The following is a 23021-nucleotide window of genomic DNA, read 5'->3' as shown; positions in this document are numbered from 1 at the left end:
GTGCAGGAGCGCGTGTCACCCCAAATGGCTACGCGTGTCAGCACTGACACGCGTGTCATAGGTTCGCCATCACTGGTATACACATTGCTATAAAGCTGGGCCTATGTAACTTTGCAAAAATAATATAATATACTCTGTGTGTGACTATGCAAAAAAAAAAAAAGCATACCTGGAATTCGGCTTTATCCTGCACAATAGTAGTAATGGCAAAATCAATAATTGAATTTAAAAATAGATTGAATGCTTTTCTTGAAACTATTAGTATCCATACTGCAGCTGGAATCACTGAAGGGCAGTATGAAAATATTCTGATTGGGGTCATTAATCGAATTGCTTTTTCAGAGTTGGGAAGAATTGACCTTTTTTGTTTTTGTTTTTTTAATTTGAAGAATATCTAAAGCAAAAACTATAAAATATATTCAATTTTACCAGTCCTAAGATGTGGAGGCTGCATTTTTTTTGTTAAACTTACTGTATGTTTTTTTTTTTTTACTTAACATACAATCTGTTTGGAAGACATGTATGATGAGCACAAATACCAATCTGTAGACTGAATGAGATTTAGTACAATTTAAATAAAGGGGGGGGGGGTAACTTGTGACAGGGAAATTTCACTCTCCATCTGCTCTGAGACATACAATAAATAGCAGCTAGATCAGTTCACTGTATCAGATCAGGCAGCGATTGCGAGTGGTTGCCAGAGGCTACAGTGTATCATTATTGCTTCCTGACTGGTAGCTAGAGGTTACAGCACACATTGCGACTCCCATATTAGTTTCTAGATGTTACAGCAAATGATTTCTGCTTGTTTGATTGCTAGAGATTACTGTACAGTAATACTGCTCACTGATTGGTTGCTAGAGGTTACTTTAAGGGACAAGGGAATTTGAACTGGGATAGTTGGCAAGTATTTGGCAGCTGCTTTTGGGCCCCACAACAATGACAGGGCCCAGGGCAGCTGCCCCTTTTGCCCTGCCTTAAAGATGACTCTGCGCCTATGTATGCAAAATGCAGGAGCGTATAGAGGGAAGGAAATGGCAGATGCCCCCAAGAGCAGCATAAAAAATGTCCAGTGTGCATGAGGCCTTAGATGTACTAAGACAGTGGTCTCCAAACTGTGGCCCTTTGCATGCCTTTATCAGGCACTTGGGACTCTCTTCATCCCACTGATAAAGGGCACTATTCCTTGTACACCAACAATGGGGCACAGTTCTTGTCACTGATACCAACAATGGAGCACTATTCTTCTCACTGGACCCAGCAATGGGGCACTATTCTTCCCACTGAGCCCAGCAATGGGGCACTATTCTTCCCACTGAGCCCAGCAATGGGGCACTATTCTTCCCACTGATGCCAATGATGGGGCACTATTCTTCCCACTGACGCCAATGATGGGGCACTATTCTTCCCACTGACGCCAATGATGGGGCACTATTCTTCCCACTGACACCAATGATGGGGCACCATTCTTCCCACTGACACTAATGATGGGGCACTATTTACTTGGGGTCTGAGGTTGAGAACCACTGTGTTTAAAGGAAGATAATGAGGAGAGTAGGAGGTGTTTGTAGTCCACATCTGGAGAGCAGCCTATGGTGACAACTCCCCCATAGATGCAGTACAGTGGGTGAGACAGGAGTGTTAGCAGAAGAATCAATAAGTGAAAGTAAAGGAAACTAATGCAGCCACCACATATAAGGACTTGTAAACTGCAATGTGAATGTTTGCTTTTTGAGTTTAGCTAATCTTTAACCTAGTTCACTATGGATTATAACTACCATTTGGCATTCCAATCTGCCCCTGAATGTTGCAAACTATTCACTATGATCAAATCCGATTGGCCAGCATTTGATTTATTAGCCCAGTAACAAAAGAATGTAAAAATAAAGAGTAACTTCAGCTACACCAATAAAAAGCATAGTCTATACATAGTAAGTTAAGGGCCCATATGTTTGCTAAGTAAGCTTCCAATAGGTTGCACTACATACTGCCTAAGTGCCTCATTGTGTAACATGTACACACAAGTTAAAATGGCAGGCATTATTCCAGCAAATATTGTTATAAGACTCATTTTATTGGCTCTATAAAAGACTTTATAATCTCGCTGTGAATATTCCGTAAAACCCAGAAGACTTGTTTTACAGCATGGCGGAGTGAGAGATCAATATAATAATGCGCCTATTATAATTTTTAGTATTTTCACACGAAGAGGAAAGTGACTTCATCCTTTGGACCGGAGCAAGCCAGTCTGTCACTATCTGTCTGGCACGAGGCAGCGAGCCTTGTGGTTGTGTAACAGCTGCCAGAGGTTGGCAAACCTCTTTTAGATTTGCCGTGTCAGCACTTTGCCAGCAGGCCTAATGTAGGTGTAGCTATACTGGAATAAAGGTTGACAGCCTGATAATATAGCAATATGTTGGGTGTGTTGTGTATAACTTTCCTGAAATTGCTTGTGCAAAATTGAAGTCCACAAGTCAAGAGATCACCAATTGGGTAAATATGGCAACTTTGACATTCAATTGAGCAGCAAATCTCCCCAAAAAATATTTTGCAGAGGTCATAGATGGTACCAAGGTCTCAGTGATATTATACTCTATCAGCGTTTTTCAACCTTCTTTTAGTCAAGGCACCTTTTATTTAATTAAAATTATGGACAATCTCAAGACACCCTTTAAAATTATGGACAATCTCAAGGCACCCCATTCTAAAAACTATTCAGTTTTATATAATGCGGTAGCATCAACACATGTAGGACACCCAACATTACAGGTGATTTATTCTTCCAAAGCAAATACACTTTTGCACACTGGTAACGATTAGTATGCCAGTGTTTCTCCTCCCCCTCAGTTTCTTTCCATCACTCAGCTAATGTGACCCCAGTGTTGACGATGAGGGGCGGGGGAGGGTCAAACAAGGGCGATCAACATCCTTTTTATCAACACTGATGACATCACTGGTTTTTAGGATGCCGGTGGCTGGAAGGTCGAAATGGTGCACAATAAAAATTCTGTGACTTTGTGTAACTAAAAGGCAGGGATCCACCTGCTGGCTTGTACACATTTTTTGGGCAGTTTTTAGACATTTTGCCAAGGCACCCCTGAAGGAACATCAAGGTACCCTGGTTGAAAAAGGCTGCTGTATATGACCAAGAGCAAAAGTCTCCCAACTCAAAAAAAAGCCCAGTTTACTGCCCTTCAGACTTTGGGGGGGACTGTGGCTTGTGGGAGTTGAATCAGTGGCATTAAACAATGCCTCATGTTTAGTGTCAGTGGAAGGAATAGTGCCCAATCATTGGTGCCATTGGGAGGAATAGAGTAAATTTTGTTGGTGTCAGCAGGAGCAATAGTGCCCTATTGTTAGGGGATAGAATAGTGTCCTCAGGGCCAGATAAAAGCAAGCAAAGGGCCTCATCCGGCCCTCGGGCCACAGTTTGGAGACTACTGGCCCCACCAAATTATACCATTTAGTTTTTTTTATGCAGTGAAGGGCACTCTTTTGCACCGTACACACACGATCAGACTTTCCGACAACAAAACCGTGGATTTTTGTTCGAAGGGTATTGGCTCCAACTTATTTTGCATACGCACGGTCACACATATGTTGGTCAACAATTATGAACGTAGTGACGTATAAGACGTACGTGATATCTCAATTACAAATGCTAGTTTTACAAGCCCAAGCACTTCCGGCTCGTATTGATTCCAAGCACGCGTGGACTTTTGTGCGGACTTGTGTACATATGATCGGAAAGTCCTACAACAAACAGATTTTTTGAGAACCTGTTAGCCAACATTTGTTGACGGAAAGTCCGACAACAAATGTCTGATGGAGCACACACACAGTCGGACTTACCGCCAACAAGCTCACATCCAACATTTCCTGTCGGAAATTTCGATCGTGGGTATGCGGCATTAGGCTAGCCATAAATGTCTTGATTTTTCTCTTGTTCAGTCCATGGGATGAATGACAGAATATCAGTCAATTCCCCCATCCATGCTAAGGAGCGTGGATGGAGAAATCTTCACTGCTATTGTATTCAGCAGCTGTGGCACCTGCGGCTGCCTGACTGCCTTTAAGCTGGGTGGTGCTTGCAAAGACCACCCATGGCTTTAAATTTTGACCAATTTAGCAGGAATCTGGTGAAATTTTAGCTGTCTATGGCAAGTCTAAATTCTCCAGCGTACCAGTACAAAGACATTTTGGACTATAACTTCCAACATTGTGGTAACAGTTGGGGAAAGGCCCTTTTCTGTACCAGCATGACCATTCCCCTGTTCAAAACCACCTTGATAAAGACGTGGTTTGGTGAGTTTGGTTTAGAACTCAAGTGGCTTTCACAGAAATCTGACCTCCACCCTACGGAACACTGGGATGTTTTAATACGCTAATTAGGAGCCAGGTCCCCCCATCATCAGTATCTGTTCTCACTAATGCTCTTTTGGCTGAATGGGTGCAAATTTCCACCAACAGCCTCCAAAATCTTGTGGAAAGACTTCCCAGAAGAGTGAAGGATGTTTTAGCTGCAAAGATGAGACCAATTCCCTATTAATGCAATGGTTTTAGAATGAGACAACCGACAAGCTCATATAATTGTGATGGTCTGTGTCGATAAACCTTTCCCCATATTGTGTGTCTGCAAAAACTGTTTAAATAGACTAGAGATAACTATTTTACGCATTTTGCACAAATAATATGCTGATAATAATTAGCAAAAATAGGTTGTAAAGTTAAACATTGTAGAGTTGGATTGAAAGCCTGTCAGGCTTTACTGCCTTGGACAGTAGGCCTCAAAGTTAAAGGGGTTGTAAAGGTTCATTTTTTATTTTCTACATAGGTTCCTTTAAGCTAGTGCATTGTTGGTTCGCTTACCTTTTCCTTCGATTTCCCTTCTAAATGTTTTTTTTCTTTGTCTGAATATCTCACTTCCTGTTTCTCCTCAGTAAACTTCACACCATCATCTGAGTGGTGGTTAGTCAGCCAGAACAGCTTACTGAACAGCTTACTAAGGAGGAACAGGAAGTGAGAAATTCAGACAAAGAAAACAAAGAAAAAAAACATTTAGAAGGGAAATTGAAGGAAAAGATAAGTGAACCAACAATGCACTAGCTTAAAGGAACCTATTTAGAAAATAAAAAACGAACCTTTACAACCCCTTTAAGGCAAGTCTACCATTTTGAGAAATGAGTTTGCCCCAGAAAGTCATCAGCTGGCCATGCGGTGTTGTGTTGCAACTGGCTGCTTTAGCCTGGCCAGGTCTGCAATTGTTTTAAAGCTCACGTGATTTATGTACATTCTGTCGCTGGCCATGTACATGTTCTAGAAGTGGGCCAGGCTATAAAAGTCTAACACACAATTTAAGGGTAGAAGATTGCCATTCTCATAAATAGAAGGCGTGTTTGTAGACTTGCTCTTAAATCTTTAACCTACGTAAGATCTGAACACACGAGTGACACACTGTTTTTTTATTATATTGATAACTGTGATGGTTTTGAGGAACTGTATTAGTACAGGTTTGCTTTAGATCACCTGAAGCTTCGTCTGACAAATGTGTCCCAAGGTTTTGGTTATTCAAGCTTATAAAGCAAGCAGTCCACCACAGCCAATCAGAATTTATCATTTATTGATCTAACTCAGCCTTTCTCATCCTTTTCAACACAGAGGAATGAGGAACCCTTGAAATAATTCTCTGGCCTGTGGGAACCCCTACTATAAATGACTATATATATATAACTCATGATACATTAGTGTGTTGGTCAGTGGGAAGAATGCTCCTTACACTTGTCGTCATTGGGAAGAATTACCTCCTTACGGATAGCTAAAAAGATTAATAATGTCAGTGGGAAATTATCTGAGGGGCAGAAATTGCTCAAGGAACCTCTAGCATCCTCTGGGGCAGGGATAGGGAACCTCGGCTCTCCAGCTGTTTTAAAACTACAAGTCCCATGAGACATTGCAAGGCTCTAACAATCACAGGCATGACTCCTAGAGGCAGAGGTATGGTGGGATATGTAGTTTCAAGACAGCTGGAGAGCCGAGGTTCCCTACCCCTGCTCTGGAGGAACCCTAGGGCTCCATGGAATGCTGGTTGGGAAACCCTGGTCTAACTTAAGCAAACTGATGTCAGGCTGTTGGGGGTTACTGGTCTCGGCACACCACCATTGTTTTTTTTTTTTTTCTTTCTGCTTTATTGACTATACCAGTTGGTATATGGTCTGCTCTTTGACTATATTTATAAAGAATTTGCCTCAGGTGGGTGGCACCATCCATCTAATTGTTTCAGCACCCACCTCTATTGACAAGTGCAATTAGCCATCTGGACTGCAATATTGAATTCATGGATTGATGCTGCAACTAAGGATAGAACCTTTTTGAAATGGGTACTGAAATAATATTCCTGTCTTATTACATGACAATTTCCCTAAGTTCAGTTTTATTGGCTAGTCTGGGAAAAAAAAAAAACACCCACCCAGTTGGTATCTGTGGGAAAAAGCCATATGTTATGTTGTATATAATGAGAACATTAGGGCTTCTTCAATGGCCTATTTCCCATGCAGGTCTTCGATGAATACTGAAGGACAGACACAGGGTAAAGCATGTCTAATATGTGATAGGGACACACTTATTCAGTGCAGGCAAAGTATACAGGCCCATGTTTTGCGAGGTTGGGCCATCAAGCTCAGAATATTATTATATAAAAAAAAAAAAAAACTGCAAGACAAAGGCATATTGAGCTAGTATGCATAGCATACTAGCTCATTATGAAATATTTACCTTAGATCAAAGCTGGTGCAGCGGTCCTTGTACACAGCTGTGACCGGCGTCACGTCTCCCGGAATGTTACTTCTGGGTTTGCAGGCTCTGACGCTGTGATTGGCCGGAGCCATGATGACATCACTCCCGCGTAAGAGTGCAGCAGCCACCAGGCATTGGAACATCAGCTGAAGCAACAGCAGATACGAGCCGTTGTTTCAGTGCGCATGTGCCGATAATGTCCATGCAGGTTTAGGAGATATCCACGGTACCTACAGGTAACCCTTATTATAGACATACCTGTAGTGAAAAGTAGTTTGTAAGGGTTTACAACCACTTTATAGCCAAGATACTGAATGTTTATTTAAAGAGATTTCTAATATGCCTGTGACCTTGCTAGAAAATTTGACAACTTCAGGAAAAGTCCATTTCCTAGCACAGCTTCCTCCCTTCTTGTACATCATAGCCCTCTCCTCTACTGATAAGTGTCTAATTACTGTATCTTCTGGCCCAGCTCCTCAACCCCCTTAAAGTGATTGTAAACCCACTTTTTGGACTTCTACCTATAGGTAAGTGTAGAATAAGGCTTATCTATAGGTAGTGGAAATATCTCCTAAACGTGCGCTGCTTAGCAGATATTTCACTTGTAGTCCACCAAAAATTTCCACGGCACATGCGCTGGGAAGAAACAAAACTAAGTGCTGTTTCTTTCCTAGCCTGTCCCATTAATCGTGGCTCCCGTGCGCATGCGCAGGAGTGATGTTACGCGACTCCGGCGAATCACAGAGCTGGAGTCCGTGGCCCGGAAGGAAGAGGGGCCAGAAGATGGACGCTGCCTACACGGGGACATCACTGGATTCTTTTGCAGGTAAGTGGCACATAATGGGCTAGTATGCAATGCATACTAGCCCATTATGCTTTTCATTTGCAGGCTTTGCAGTGAGCAAAAGAGGAGGTAAAACCCATGAGGGTTTACTTCTTCTTTAATGTTTCTACATAACCTTTTATGTGGCTGCCGGGGGAGCAAAGAGAACACTATAGAGCAGACAATCCCAACCATGGATTTCCTGAAACCATAGGGTTCCTTCAGAGGTTGCTAGGAGCTACTTGAACTGTGGCTAATTGACCTCTCAGTTGACAGTGCTGGCCTATTTACAGATCCAACACAGCTTGGCAGAGCCAGCTTTATGACACCAGTGATCCTATTCGCTTTCTAAGTGTGCCATTTGATCACTGCTGTAAGTGGAGCATTCTTACCACTGGCCACCAGCATATGGGGCATATTGCTCACGGACCACCAGTGAATTGGTTTTAGCAGGGGGTTGCCCAAATCGGAAAAATATTTTGGGGTTCCTCAGGGGCAAAAAGGTATGAAAGGCTATCACATGCCTGACGAAGGGTTCCTGCATGGCTCCGAAACGTTGCACCTTTCTTAAATTTATTTGATGCGACCATTCTTCAATAAGGAAGCTTTTTTGAGGATGACATGGTGATCCATGGTGTGCTGGCCAATATAAACATTGGGCTGCTATGGAGTGCCACTTGCATCTGTTGACTTTGCTGACCTCCTATGCATGATGGTGGCACCCAATAGCAGTCTCTGTGTTTTTAGATGTCTACACAAGGTACGCTTTTATAGATAAATAACATGCTTAAAATACATTAAATGCAGATATAATTAGGGATGGGCTCAGGCACGTTGGGATCCTAGTCCCAACCCACCTCAGCAGTCCCACCAGGAAGCCATCACTGCACACCGCCAATCATGAGTAGCCTAGTCGCGGCATGTGTATGAGCAGCTGTGGGCTGGGAAATGAACTCACTGCCTATGATTGGCGGTGTGCTGTGACAGCTTCCTGACAGGATTGCTCAAGTGGGTTGGGACTAGGAGCCAAACACACCTGAACCCATCCCTAGCTCTAGTCTTATGAGAATTCTTTGGTTGAAATGAATGGTCTGGCGACAAGGTCTCTTTAACAAAGGCATGCAGAGAGCAATGATGTTGTGGAATAGCACCTAACGATCAACCAGCCTTACCCTTCTTTGATCTGATGCCAGTAGAATGAAATCTGAGTTAGGTGGTGGTACTGAGGTCTAGTATTACTAGACCACAGTATAAAGAACTGAGATTTTCGGAAACTAAAGAGCACTACTTTGTGGTGCCAGCGCCTGTATGATCTACCTCGTTGCAAAGGCCAAAGAAGCTAGTAATGGAAAAGACACCAACATTCAGTAACTGATTCTTCATCGATTTTTATTACACAGCTAAAATCCAGACATGACTATGCTAATGCATTTTGGCCATCGAGGCATTATTCCGAACTATAATTTGGCCAGTTATGAATAAGATCTCATTGGGCGAAAGTGCGTAAGTCTCATTGTCATATCCAGATTTTAGCCATATGATAAGAAAATATTGATGAAGGATCAGTTATCGAGTGGTGTTGTCTTTTCTATTACTGCGCTCTTTATCATATATTATTGCAAGAGTCAGTAGTTTCCCATCTTGATTGGATTGGGTGGAGGAGGTTTGAGCACTCTTATGCCGCGTACACACGGTCGGAGAATCCGTTGGAATGCGTCTTATCGGACCGTATCGTCAGATAATCTGACTGTGTGTGGTATGCATCGGACTGATTCCGTCCGAATCTCCGTCGGACCCAATTTTCCAACATGTTGGAAATATTTCCCGACCAACTGGGCCGGTCGGATGTAATCCGATCATGTGTAGAGAATTTTGATCGGACCAAGTACCACGCATGCTCAGATCAAATTCCTACATCAAAGCTATTGGCTACTAGCCTGAATCTAGTCCTATTGTAACGAAATTACGTCATCACGTTCTGAAAGATTGGATTTTTCGACAACTTAGTCCGACCGTGTGTATGCAACAGTTTCGGACACAATCCGTCAGACTAAATCTGATGGACAAAATCCGACGGATTTGGTTGGCAGAATCTCCGACCGTGTGTACAGGGGCTTATGGTTTGTGCTGCCAAAGAAACCAACTTGTGCTGCCATTAGATGGCTAGTTCCAGTATTTCCAGCAGACCGCATCCAAACCACGCTAAACATTTACAGGACAGGACAGTTAGGAACTTCTCATCCTTAAGTATATGGAGATGCCACTATCATTAATTCCATGACCTTCAAGAGTTATATACAACTCATTGACTTCCATGTATGGAGGAAGAACAAGCACGGACATGCTATACAAGCCATTGTCTGGTTCAGTCTTCAGCATTTTGCTTCATTCCTGAGGAATGTGATTCCCTCACTGAGAATTGATTAACTTATTATTGACCGAATTCACAAAATGGTTGCCAGTTCTGTGATTAGACGGCGGCTCTACCTTTTATTTTCCGTGATCCTCCGTGAATGCTCCTGACGTTCACAAGAGCTTGATTTTATTGGCTTTGCAGGGAGATAAATGAGGAATCATTGATTACTTTGAAATTGGAGGGTCAGTTCACACTGAGAGAAGACCACACAGAAGCCATTTTGTTCCATCTATCGATGGCCCTAAGTGAACTGTGTCAAAGGGGTTAAAATGTGCTGTGGGACTGTTTCTCCCAAAAGTCCGCAAGGTTCTTACCTAAAGGTAATACGATTAATGCACAGCTATCATACCAAGATAATTAGATCTGCAGGGCAATGTATAGATTTATGCATGGCATGAAGGGCCTAAATCGATAGGGGACCTGGAGCTTTGCTAATCACATGGGTTAATCAGGGGACTCTCCCAAGGCTTGATTAACGCTGTGCTTCCCAAATGTCAAAACTGTGCAAGTTTATTAACAAAAATGTAAATTGGTTCTCTTTACGTAGATGTACATACTATATATGAGAGCCTCAAGCTTTAGTTTGGAGCTGACCTCTGTCCAAAACATTTTTTTAACATATTTCACTCCACCGCCCTTCCAGAAAAGTATTTTATTTTTTTAACTTTCTTTTTCCCAGGAATCTTGGGGTCCTCTTCTTTGCCGATTTCTTGCCTTTGATGTCTACAGAATGTCAGAGACAAGAGGGAGCTCTCTACTGCTTCTTCCATAAACAGGGCATGTTCTTGGATCATGCATTGGCCACTGATTGGCAGGGAAGAAGAGGGTCAACTGAGACCACGCTAATAACTCTCCTTCTGCATACACAGCAATGCAGCCCTGTGCAGATTCTAACTGTGACAATGTTTCTATGAATTCACTGCATGTTCTGTAGCATTGACACCATCCTGGAGGTGGACCAGAGGGTTGATAAGATCCAGGTATTTTTGAAAAGCAGACGCAAGATTTGGGAAGTACAATTTTGCACTTATATGTAGCCCCCTAGACATGGTACAAGGTTCAAAGCACTCGCACTACCCAAATGAACCCAAGGAGGTAAACCTTATACCTCCTAGGAACCTAGGTGGGATTGATTTTTTTACGGACCGTGTTACTCTTCCACATTGCAATGCTATTTTTGAATGGCATCCCAGCCAGTGCACTAAGGCAGCATGTAGCAGTGCGTTGTGGTTCATTGTGTTAGAAAAAAGCATTGACCCCTGTCTTTTCTTCTGTCAGCGGTGACCCCTGTCCACTGCCTTACTGGCTCCTGTCATTGGCTCAGTTGACCTCTATCCTTGGCTCTGTTGACCCCGGTCCTCTGCCTTGCTGACCCCTGTCCTTTGCCCTGCTGACCTCAAGTACACTGCCTTACCGATTCCTGTATGCTGTCCTACAAACTGCTGACCCTATCTTCTGCCCTGCTGACCACCATACACTGCCCTGTTGACCTTCATCCTCGACCTCCCTGACATTTTTTTTGCTGCACCCTCTCATCATACTGGCTAGATTCGGCCCTCTAATGCTTTTTTTTAGCACATTAGGATACATTAACAACCCTTTTATTTTGAATGGGCAACCTTATATCAGCACACGTTAATGCACCGCAAACTGGCAACTGGGCCCTGAGGTTTTCATCCTGTCTGTAATGAGGACTGTAAAACGCAGTATGCTTTGCATAGATGTATCCGAGATCATTCATGTTCAAAAGCCCGCTTCGGCATCTGTTCAATAAATGATGTGCGTGTCTTCTCGACTCTTTTGCAGAAACATTGACCTAATTATACTTTTATCAAGACTGTTGTCCTAAATATACCAAGTCATTAAGCTTTGCCTATGGCAGCAGTTTTCTAATGTATTCACAGGGGTCCCCTAAGTGCACCTGAAGAATTATTAGCCGGTCCGAGGCATCGGATCCTACAGAATATTCTATCATTATCTTTCCAGCTGCTGTTGGTTTGAAATACAGTAATTCTGTGTAGTACAAAAATTTTTTAATAGAGAGTAGGCAGTGCTGGGACCTGTGGTGCCTCAGCATAATTTTTATGGGAAGAAGTTTTATAGTGCTTAGATCTTTAGAATGGTGGGATGATTGTTGAACTGGGGTGGAAGAATGAAGTATCCAATAAAACCGCACAGATTCTATTTCATTTGACTGGGCCTGCATAAAAAATAAAAAGGGTGAAGGTGATGCGTATTATATAACTTGCATAACTTTAAACGTCACTTTTAGGTGATAGGACGGGGGGGTGTCAGTAATGCAATTTAACATTAGCTTAGGTTTTAGGTCTGGTTTTAGATCGGTTTTAGGCAATTGGTGTGCTTTTCATTGGTGCTTTACATTGGTGAACCATTCCATTTTGGATAAAGTAGGGAATAAGTAAAACCCATCTTTTTTTTTGTTTTTGTTTTTTTTGTTTTTTTTGTTTTTTGCTGTCTGTGTCCCATTGGGCAGAAAATGACTTTTACTTCCTGTCCTGTAGACACAACAGGAATCCCTCAAGTCTCCCTCCTTAGATAAATGTTGCCACTATAACTTTGGTGACAATTTGGGGTCTACATACAACAGTGACTTGCCTGAAAACCCATCTTCCCTGGGATATTTCACCACTCCTGTGCTGAAATGTGTAATGGAAGGTTAAAATGGGTAAAACCACATCATTGTTTTATTTTTATTTTTTGCTATCTGCATCCCATTGGGCAGATTTCCTTTTACTTCCTGTCCTGTAGTCACAACAAGAAGTGAGAAGAACCTCTCCAAAGTCTCCCTCTAAGCCCTTGTACACACGGTCGGACATTCCGATGGACAATGTCCGATAGGACCGTGTTGTCGGATAATCCGACAGTGTGTGGGCTCCATCGGATACTCCGACGGACCAAGTTTTCCAGCTGGGCTATAAAATTTTCCGACAACATGATCCGATCGGACTTGTCCGATCATGTGTAGAGAATTCCGATCGGACAAAGTGCCATGCATGCTCAGATGAAATTCCTAGACCAAAAATATTGGCTACTAGCCTGAACGTAGTCCCGTCCTAACTAAATAACGTCATCACGTTAAGTACGATCGGATTTTCTTACAACTTTGTCTGACTGTGTGTATGCAACAGTTTTGGACAAAATCCGTCAAACAAAATCCGTCTTGCAAAATCTGACGGATTTGGTTGTTGGAATGTCCAACCGTGTGTACAAGGGCTTAGATGTTGCCACAATAGGTTTCCCAATTGGAAACTTTGGTGATAACTCAAAAGGGTCTACATACAACAGTGTCTCACCTGAAAACTCATCTTGACGCGTTTGACTACACCTGTGGCGAAAGGAGTGGTGAAAATGCGTAAGTAGGGTTGGAATAGGTAAAACCCCATCAGTTTTTTTGTTTTTTGTTTGCTATCTGTGTTCTATTGGTCAGATTTCCTTTCACTTCCCGTCCTATGGACACAACAGGAAGTAGGAAGACTCTCAAGTCTCCCCCTTAGATAGATGTCGCTACATTAAGTTTCCTCATTGGAAGCTTTGGTGACAACTCAAAGTGGTCAATATAAACTGGAAAACCCATCTTCCTTGATGCCTTTCACCACTCAAGTGGTAAAAGGAGTGGTGAAATGCATGAATGAAGGTTGGAATAGCCATTTGTATCCCATTTGGCAGATTTCCTTTTACTTCCTGTCCTGTAGACACAACAGGAAGTAAGAAGAATCTCTCCAACATCTCCCTTCTAGATGTTGCCACAATAAGTTTCCCCATTGGGAGCTTTGGTGACCGCTCAATGGGGTCTACATACAACAGTGTTTTACCTGAAACCCTGATGAGTTTCACCATTCCTGTGATGAAATGAGTGGTAGAATACGTAAAAAGGAATGGCAGATTTCCTTTTACTTCCTGTTTTGTAGACACAGCACAAAGTAAGAAGAATCTCTCCAAAGTCTCCCTCTTAGATAGATGTTGCCACAATAAGTTTCCCAATTGGAAGCTTTGGTGACACCTCATAGGGGTCTAAATACAACAGTATCTCACCTAAAAAAAAAAAAAACATGTTCCTTGATGCGTTTCACCACTCCTGTGGTGAAAAAAAAGTGGTGAAATGCGTAAAGGAAGGTTGGAATTAATAAAACCAGTTTTATGTGTTTTTTTTGGGCAGGTTTCCTTTTGTTTAATTGGGCAGATTTCCTTTTACTTCCTGTCCTGTAGACACAGCAGGAAGTAAGAAGAAAGTCTCCCTCTTAGATGGATATTGCCACAATAAGTGTGCCCATTGGAAGCTTTGGTGACAATTCAAAGGGGTCTACATATAATAGTGTCTCATCTGAACCCTGTCTTCAAGTGAAATGCGTCAAGGAAGGTTGGTTTTTAGGTTAAGGCGCTGGTATATGCAGTCACTTTTGCTGACAATAAATACAGCAAGAGGAGTAAACTTTGGAGTGATGCTAATATTTTTTCATTAATTTGATGGAGAGTGGAGATGGACTATAGTAGCCAGCACCCAAATTGTCCATATATATATATATATATATATATATATATATATATATATATATATATATATATATATATAATTAGTAGGATGGGCAAGTCTTGGCTGAGCTATAGATTTAGGAATTCATGGATATTGTTTTATATCAAAATGAAGCATCGCGAGTCCCAATGGACATGTACTAGAGACACTCTTCTTAGGCACAAAAAAAAAGTCATCCAATACAGATACTGCAGTGGTTCATAAAAGTCAAATTTCATGTTGTATAGGCACACTTAAAAGATGATTTATCAAGTGAGTTACTGAAACAATTACTTATCTAGTGGAAATCAGGCTCTGTGCGATTTGCAGCGGTTTCCATGCGTCTGGGACCCCTGCGTCCGCCGTCCCGCAGAGCTGACTGCTACAGTTTTGCAAACATCTGTGACAGATTTATCATTACACTTTTCGCCGGTTTCCAGCTGAAACACGTGCAGGCCTAAGAAGTGGACAGGGACACGTTTTATGTTAGCGCAATGCTATTTCTAATCATCAGGCTGGGGGGAATTTATGAATCAAGCTGTGATCTAATAGTAAATCTGTCTCATTTCAGTCTCTCTGCTCCCGTGTTGCATTGCCGGCCGTACAAAACTGATAAATCTCCCCTGTAGATGTGAATATAATTTGTAGCTGCTTCACATAATGTAATGTTCTCCTTTTTATATTTTGTGGCCTTTTAAAATGGACCTAAGGTAAAATAAAAATAAATAAAATAAAAAAAGCCCTACCTTGTATGCTCTGCTGCCTTAAGAAATTATTAAAATTTCAAAATGTTATATATATATATATATATATATATATATATATATATATATATATTTAATAAATATATTACATTTTTTAATTTTTTAATTTTAGATATATATATATTACACACACACACACTATATTATATTGCCAAAAATATTGGGACGCCTGCCTTTACACACACATGAACTGTAATGTCATCCCAGACTTAGTCTGTAGGGTTCAATATTGAGTTGGCCCACCCTTTTTCAGCTATGACAGCTTCAACTCTTCTGGGAAGGCTGTCCACAAGGTTTAGGAGTGTGTCTATGGGAATGTTTGACCATTTTTCCAGTAGTGCATTTTTTGAGGTCAGGCACTGATGTTGGACGAGCAAGCCTGGCTCAGTCTCCGCTCTAATTCATCCCAAAGGTGTTCTAATCAGGTTGAGGTCAGGACTCTGCAGGCCAGTTCCTCCACCTCAAACTTTCTCATCCACGTCTTTAAGGACCTTGTTTTGTGCACTGGTCCAAGTCACTTGGTGGAGGGGGGATTATGGTGTGGGGTTGTTATTCTGGGGTTGGCTTGGCCCCTTAGTTCCAGTAAAGGGAACTCTTAAGGCGTCGCATACCAAGACATTTTGGACAATTTCTTGCTCCCAACTTTGTAGGAACAGCTTGACTGTGCACCACTTGACTGACCCACTTGACTGAGTCCTGGCCTCAACCTGATTAGAACACCTTTGGGATGAAGTAGAGCAGAGACTGAGCCAGGCTTGCTCATTCAACATCAGTGCCTGACATTACAAATGCGCTTCTGGAAAAATGGTCAAACGTTCCCATAGACACACTCTTAAACCTTGTGGACGGCCTTTCCAGAAGAGTTGAAGCTGTTATAGCTGCAAAGGGTGGGCCAACTCAATATTGAACACGACGGACTAAGACTGGGAGACCATTGAAGTTCATGTGCGTGTAAAGGCAGGTGCTCTATTGGATTGAGACCTGGTGACTGTGGAGGCCATTGGAGTACAGTGATCTCATTGTACTCCACTGAAGATGAGTACACTGTAGTCATAAAGCGGTGGACATGGTTGACAACAATACTCAGGTAGGCCGTGACATTTAAACGATGCTCAATTGGTACTAAGGGGCCCAAAGTGTGCCAAGAAAATATCCCCCACACCATTACACCACCACCAGCCTGAACAGTTGATACAAGGCAGGATGGATCCATGCTTTCGTGTTTACTACAAATTCTGACCCTATCGTTTGAATATTGCAGCTGAAATCAAGACCCGTCAGACCAGGGAAAATGTTTCCAGTCTTCTATTGTCCAATTTGAGCCTGTGCAAAATGTAGCCTCAGTTTCCTGTTCTTAGATGACAGGAGTGGCGCCCGGTGTGGTCTTCTGGTGCTGTAGCCCATCTAAACCATAGAGATGGCTGTGTGTGAACATCCCAGTAGATCAGCAGTTTTTGAAATACTCAGACCAGCCCGTCTGGCACCAACAACCATGCCATGTTCAAAGTCCCTTAAATCCCCTTTCTTCCCCATTCTCGGTTTGTACTACAGCATGTCTGCTTCACCACATCTAGATGCCTAAATGCATTGAGTTGCTGCCATGTGATTGGCTGATTAGCAATTTGTGTTACCATATCAAGCAATTGAACAGGTCTACCTAATAAAGTGATCGGTGAGTGTATTCCTCCCACTGACACGACCAACGGGCACTATTCCTTTCGCTGACACCAATGACGGGGCCTTGTTACCAATACCAGGACATTTTCTAGTACCTCTGGCCACAGTCCAGGCCCTCTAAAGTCTGAAGGTTAGTAAACTGGCCCTTTAAATAGAAAGAAAGTTTGGCAACCCCTGGCCTAGACGAATGACATGCATGGGGGGGGAGAGGGGAGGGTTGGGCCTTTTTTTAAATAAATAAAGGACAAAAAAAATGCCCAGTTTCTGCAACGGAGGGGTGGATGGGAGGCAACGTGTCCTGGAGGGTGACATTCCTCTTTGATAATATTGAGAATCTACCCACAGATTACAAGTACATAGTATGGGAATGAGGGACACCTACTAGCAAATGTATGTAGGTATAGGACACGCCCCCTGACACACCCCCTTAAAGGAGAATTAACCAAAAAAAAGGTTAATTGAATCCACAATTGACTTTTTTTTACCACTACTATTCCTTTATATTGGCTTTTAAAATGTATAAATGCAACAATTTAGAAATCAGATGAAAGGTTTGGCTCTGGGAAACACTTTTTGAAAGATAAAAAGTGCATTTTATATACATCTATATGGATCAGACCAAAATGAGGGACATATGAGGAGGAATGAGGGGCAGAGGGACATTGCTCCAAATCAGGGACAGTCCCTCGAAATCAGGGACAGTCTCTTGAAATCAGGGACAGTCCCTCGAAATCAGGGACAGTCTCTCGAAATCAGGGACAGTCCCTCGAAATCAGGGACAGTCTCTCGAAATCAGGGACAGTCCCTCGAAATCAGGGACAGTCCCTCGAAACCAGGGACAGTCTCTCAAAATCAGGGACAGTTGGGAGCTATGGTATAGTAATAGAAAATATACAAATAAACCATTTCCGTGGACTGTGTAGCAGTTGAGATGGCCCAGTAGATAAAATCCTGATATATATTATATACACATCTAATGATCACACTTCAGTATATAATGATATGGAGTCTGTGTAGATGAATAATTGCCCCCACGGTACACTCACACTGCTATGATGATAGGCAGTCTCTCCACTCGGATAATTACCGAGACCCCCTCCAAACGCCACATACACCGTATAATAAGTCTTTGTTTATGAATAATGATGGTGCCGGGTATATCATTTACCAGCATCCCAGTACTCTGATAATGAGCACGCCACGCCGGACAGTAACGCAGGATCTATACATGAATCATGATCAGACTGAACTGTATGACATCAAGTCTCTATACACAATGCACATATATAGCGGTATGGTGACTTTGTAGTACGAATACCTGATTTCCAGCGCTGGGAATCCTGGCCCTAATGAGTCCTGCCTGCTTGGGGACTGCATGATTGTCTAGGGATTCTACAGAATCTGCTAAAGCAGTTTGTAACATAAACAATTGCCTTTAGCTTTTAAAAAATGAAAATAGAAGATCCTTTTTTTTTTATTTTTTTTTTTACTTTTTTCTCTTTGGTACATATCCACACTGCTGATCTCCTGCAGCCTCTTTGCAGCCACTTCCTGTCTACATGTGCTCTAGCGATGGTAACAGCAGCAGACCATGGCTGTGCAATATGTGTTTAAATGACCACTTATATTAGTTGTAAAGGAAGATTTTCTTTTTAAATAACATCTCTGTTTATTGTTAAACGTACTGTATGTTAGGGTGTTTTTTGTTTTTGTTTTGTTTTTTGCAGGCTTGTCTTTTGTTAAATTTACTGTATGTTTCGTTTTTTTTTTTTTGTTTGTTTCCCTGTTAAAAATACTTTAGGTTGTGTGTTTTTTTGTTTTTGTCTTTGTTTTTGTTAACATGCTGTTTTTTTTTTGCTAAATCAATTTGTAAGAGTAAACAATGTAAAAAAAAATACCAAACATGGTACTCTATACCATACTTACCTGCTCTGTGCAATGGAATTGCACAAAATGGTCGTGAGCCTCCTCTCCTTGGGTCCCCCGCTGTCGCTCCTGGCTCCTCCTCTCTGTTCTGTGCCACCATTGCAATGGGGGCACTTGTTGCGTGTTGGCTCCCGAGCCCCGCTGCATCCATTTTTTATTTGTTTTTTTGGTTAAATCAATTTGTAAGAGTAAAAAATTTAAAAATAAATACCAAACATGTCGATACTTACCTGCTCTGTGCAATGTAATTGCACAGAATGGTCGTGAACCTCCTTGGGTCCCCCACTGTCACTTCTGGCCCCTCCCCTTGGTCCTGTGCCACCATAGCAATTGGGGCACTTGTGCGTGTTCGCTCCCGAGCCCTGCTGCATCTATTGACACAGACATCGGGACTTGGCCCCTGCTCCATCACTGAATGATGGCTGCTGGTGCTCCAGCAAAGCTTGTGAGATCTTGAAGTGAAGAGAGAGAAGAGCTGCAGTTGTGTATGGCCCTGGATTGAATGAGGTCTCAGTCAAGTATAAAGGGGCAGGGGGGGGGGGGCAAATTCGATGGCTAAACATTTTTTACCTAAATGCAAGGAATGCATTGAGGTAAATAATATTTAGGCTTTAGAACCACGTTAAAGTCTCTATCAGAAGCCCATGTGACTGCGTGACAACGCAGGAGCACAATTTGGAGACGAGGACAATCGCAGGAAGCATCCAAACAAGGACACTTCGGCCCCATTCAGACTTAGCGGTTTGGAATCGCAGGCAGAGTCGGTGCGATCCTGCCCATGATACCAATTGAGACAAAACGCTCAACACACATATGGGTGCTATTCATTCCTAATGGCACTCCAAACGTGGTGTTTTTTTGCCGTGATTGTCAAGCTACAAAACACGCAAAAATGGCGGCAAACTGCATGTTTAAAAACGGACTTTGGCTCAAAATGTGGTCCCTGAGCTTCTTTGCCATGACAAATGGTCATAGGGCAGCCTATTCAAGTGAATGAGCTGCCCTATGCGCTACACGTGGGAATTAAGGTTATTGGGTCAAAAAAAAAAAATTGCGAGCCGGAATACACGCCAAATGTGAGTGCGGCCTTATGGCTGGATCACCAGGTCTTATTTTATAGGTGAACTCCAGGAATCGAACAATATGTACCCTTGCAGTAGCAGTGAGTCCATACAGTACTAGTATTAAACCTTATACACAAAAATCTTTAAATCTTTCAAGTTATTAATCTTTTTTTTTTTCTTCTTTTTTTTTTTTTCTTTGGATATGTACAGTCTCTATTTAAATTGTTTTTTTTATTATTATTTGATTATACAGTTAAGGGTTAGCTGAGGAGACAGCACGACAGCACAGCAGATGCTGCTTGTTTTGCATTTCCCTTTTCCCCGATTCTGTGCTGTGATGGCTGGTTAACATCGGGCTCCTTTAAGGGTTGCTTCAGCATAGATACAATGCTGAACTTAAAAATAGAGACTAGTGCTCCGCCTGCTGGCTCTAAATGAGAATACAAAATATAGATATTTAATACGTCTTTACATTTTAACTTTTTTTAAGTCCTGACCATATAAAAAAAAAAAAAAAGTGAAATATGTAGCAAACCACTTAATATTCACTTTTTCATTACTGTCCTCTGTACACAGGAATTATTAGTAACCCTATACCTTGTTCTTTCTATACAGGAAGCATGCCTTGAACTGCCACAGGATGAAACCAGCCCTCTTCAGTGTACTCTGTGAGATTAAAGAGAAGACAGGTAAGTGATATTCACCTTCCATAATATGGGCATTTATATGGAGCTAATATACAGGACAGTGCTGTCCTGTTGGTACATGAGCAATGGTGTACCATATAGATATAAACTAGTCATGTGATATCAGGAAAGGATCTATATACAGTTTTTGTATAGCATAGGATCCAAGACCCAAGACCTGGCCTGTGTAGAGTGTTGAAGGACATGGAACCTTCTGGATGTGCAATTCTGGAACCAACTATATTAAAGAGGCTCTGTTTTTACCCCGTAGAACCCATATTAAGAACGGTCTAGTGAATAAGGTTGATAGAGTTCGTTTTACGGCCTAATACTAATGTGCCGTTTCCGTAGCCGATCAGACTAGTGATGGCTTGTGATTAGCTGTTACGGATTACAGCACTTGAGGTCCATCAACCCTAAAATTGGTATGGTTCCTCCATGTTCACGCTATTACAGCAGCCATTCTGTTGCAAGTCCAGCCTCCCTGATAGATCCATATGGGTTAAAAAGAGTACCATAGATGAGTACTGAAAGCTTAGGCTGGTTATAGCTGGGATGTACCATTCCTGCTAACCACACAAAGAGCAAACAGTGAAGCCCATCTTGCACCCATATAAAGGTACTCATCCCATGCTGGTGGTGCTGGGTGAGGGCTTATTGAAGCAATGACTGACCGCTGCATTATGGCGCAATAAGATCCACACGCACGCCATGTTCTTTATGCGACCTAAGTGCTTTCTGAAGCCCGAGGCCAAAATTTTTTTATTGCGTTGAATGGCTCAATGCACACAAGCAATAAGGAGAGATTTCATTTAAAGCATAACTAAAGCCACCAATTTAACGGTTTCTGAAAACCATCACATGCAAGGCATGCCCCTGGTCAGAACTGGTGCCAGTAAAAGCATGGCAGCTCTCAACTTAATCTTAAAAGTTGGACTTCTTCCCTACCATGAAACCAGTGAGTCAAGGGGCCTTTTTAAAATGTGGAGGAGTAAGATATTACCGACATGATTGTCCAAGCCCACCAAAGTCTGAAAGCCAATGGCAGATACCAGCGGGAGACTTCAGAAGGAGTCAACCGAGTGCCCAACTACAGCAGCTGGTTCCAAAGTCAAAGACCACAGTGGAAGCTCAAACACTCGCAGAGGGCCCTCACTGTTGTTTCTGAGTGACCAGACAACCTGCTTTCCTCGACCTCAGGTGCCCGACCTCAGAAAGCCAGCGCATATCAGCCCTCTAAGGCCCAACCGAGGCATGCTGGTAGATTTACTTTATTGCAGAAGAGATAACAGTACATGTCTGCCTGCTCACATTTTTTTTTTTCTTTTTGATTGAGACTTTAAATCTGCTTCAAAGCTGAATTACAGGAATTCAGCTCCTTTGTAAAAAGTGAAGCACACTATCAGTTAAGTCTAAGGAGGTATACAACATCTCCTGAACTTATCGCCATTATTTACATCTGACTGTTTTATCGCACTCCCGCTATTGCTGTATTTCCGGGAGCCCGATGCTGATGCTTTAGGTCTCAGCATCTTCAACATTAGAGTCTGCACAGCTGTAATGCATGCCCTTCCCCTTCTCCTTCACAATCACAGAAGCCTTTGTATTATGTGAACTCATTCACAAAATACAAAGGCTTCTCTGAATGGGCGATAGAGTTGGAGGGGCAGACATGGCTGCTCTGTGTGCCATAAACCTCAGATATAAATAATAGAGAGCAGTCCAGGAGATGTCATGCCCCTATTTCGCCTTAACGAAGTGTGCCTGCTCTTTTTACACAGTGGCTGAATTCCTGGAATTCAGCTTTAAGCTACTCTAGGCTGTAAAGCAGAGGTCTCAAACTGCTGGCCCTCCAGCTGTTGGGAAACTTCAAGTCCCATGAGTCATTGCAAGGCTGACAGTTATAATGGAGGGTGGGGACTTCTGCTTTTTCTGTCTCCTCCCTCCTCTCCCTTCCCACTTTTGGAAACATTTAATCCTTTGGGAGGTTGGGTACCTCCCACTTCTACTAGGATCGCCTAGGCGATCCGAGCAACAGTTCACCCCCATCCCCTTTGCCCTTCTGGGGCACATCACAGGTCCATTTGCAGAGCTGCTCGCGCATTTGCAGTGGAAGGCCAGTTGTGGAGCCGCACGGAGTCACAGCTGGCTACCCCTAGTACACATGCCGGCATCTGGGACCCAAAAACTGGGGAAGAACCGGCCCAGTGACAACGGTGTTGGATCCGTGGACAGGTAAGTGTCCTTTTTAATTAAAGGAGAAGTACAGCCAAAGCTCGCTTTCGGCTGATGTCACAGAGCGGGTCTAAGCTGGGACAAGATCGCAACAATATGGTCGATAT

General features: G+C 42.5%; 1 protein-coding gene across 2 annotated transcripts in view; it reads left to right on the top strand.

Annotated features, from left to right (window-relative positions):
- PBX2 (PBX homeobox 2) overlaps positions 1-23021 on the top strand; it is a 76083-nt gene that overhangs the window by 16790 nt on the left and 36272 nt on the right. For both annotated transcript variants that reach the window (XM_077483806.1, XM_077483802.1), the window contains exon 2: positions 20609-20682. In XM_077483806.1, coding sequence (XP_077339932.1) covers positions 20609-20682 — 74 coding nt within the window. The remainder of the gene's footprint in view (positions 1-20608; positions 20683-23021) is intronic.

The sequence above is a fragment of the Lithobates pipiens genome, unplaced genomic scaffold (genome assembly GCF_037356315.1).
Source record: "Lithobates pipiens isolate NorthernLeopardFrog02 unplaced genomic scaffold, aLitPip1_a1.2 Scaffold_1, whole genome shotgun sequence".
In the NCBI taxonomy this organism is placed as follows: Eukaryota; Metazoa; Chordata; class Amphibia; order Anura; family Ranidae; genus Lithobates; species Lithobates pipiens.
The sequence above is the reverse complement of the archived record's forward strand: the minus strand, read 5'-3'. Positions and strand labels throughout refer to the sequence as shown.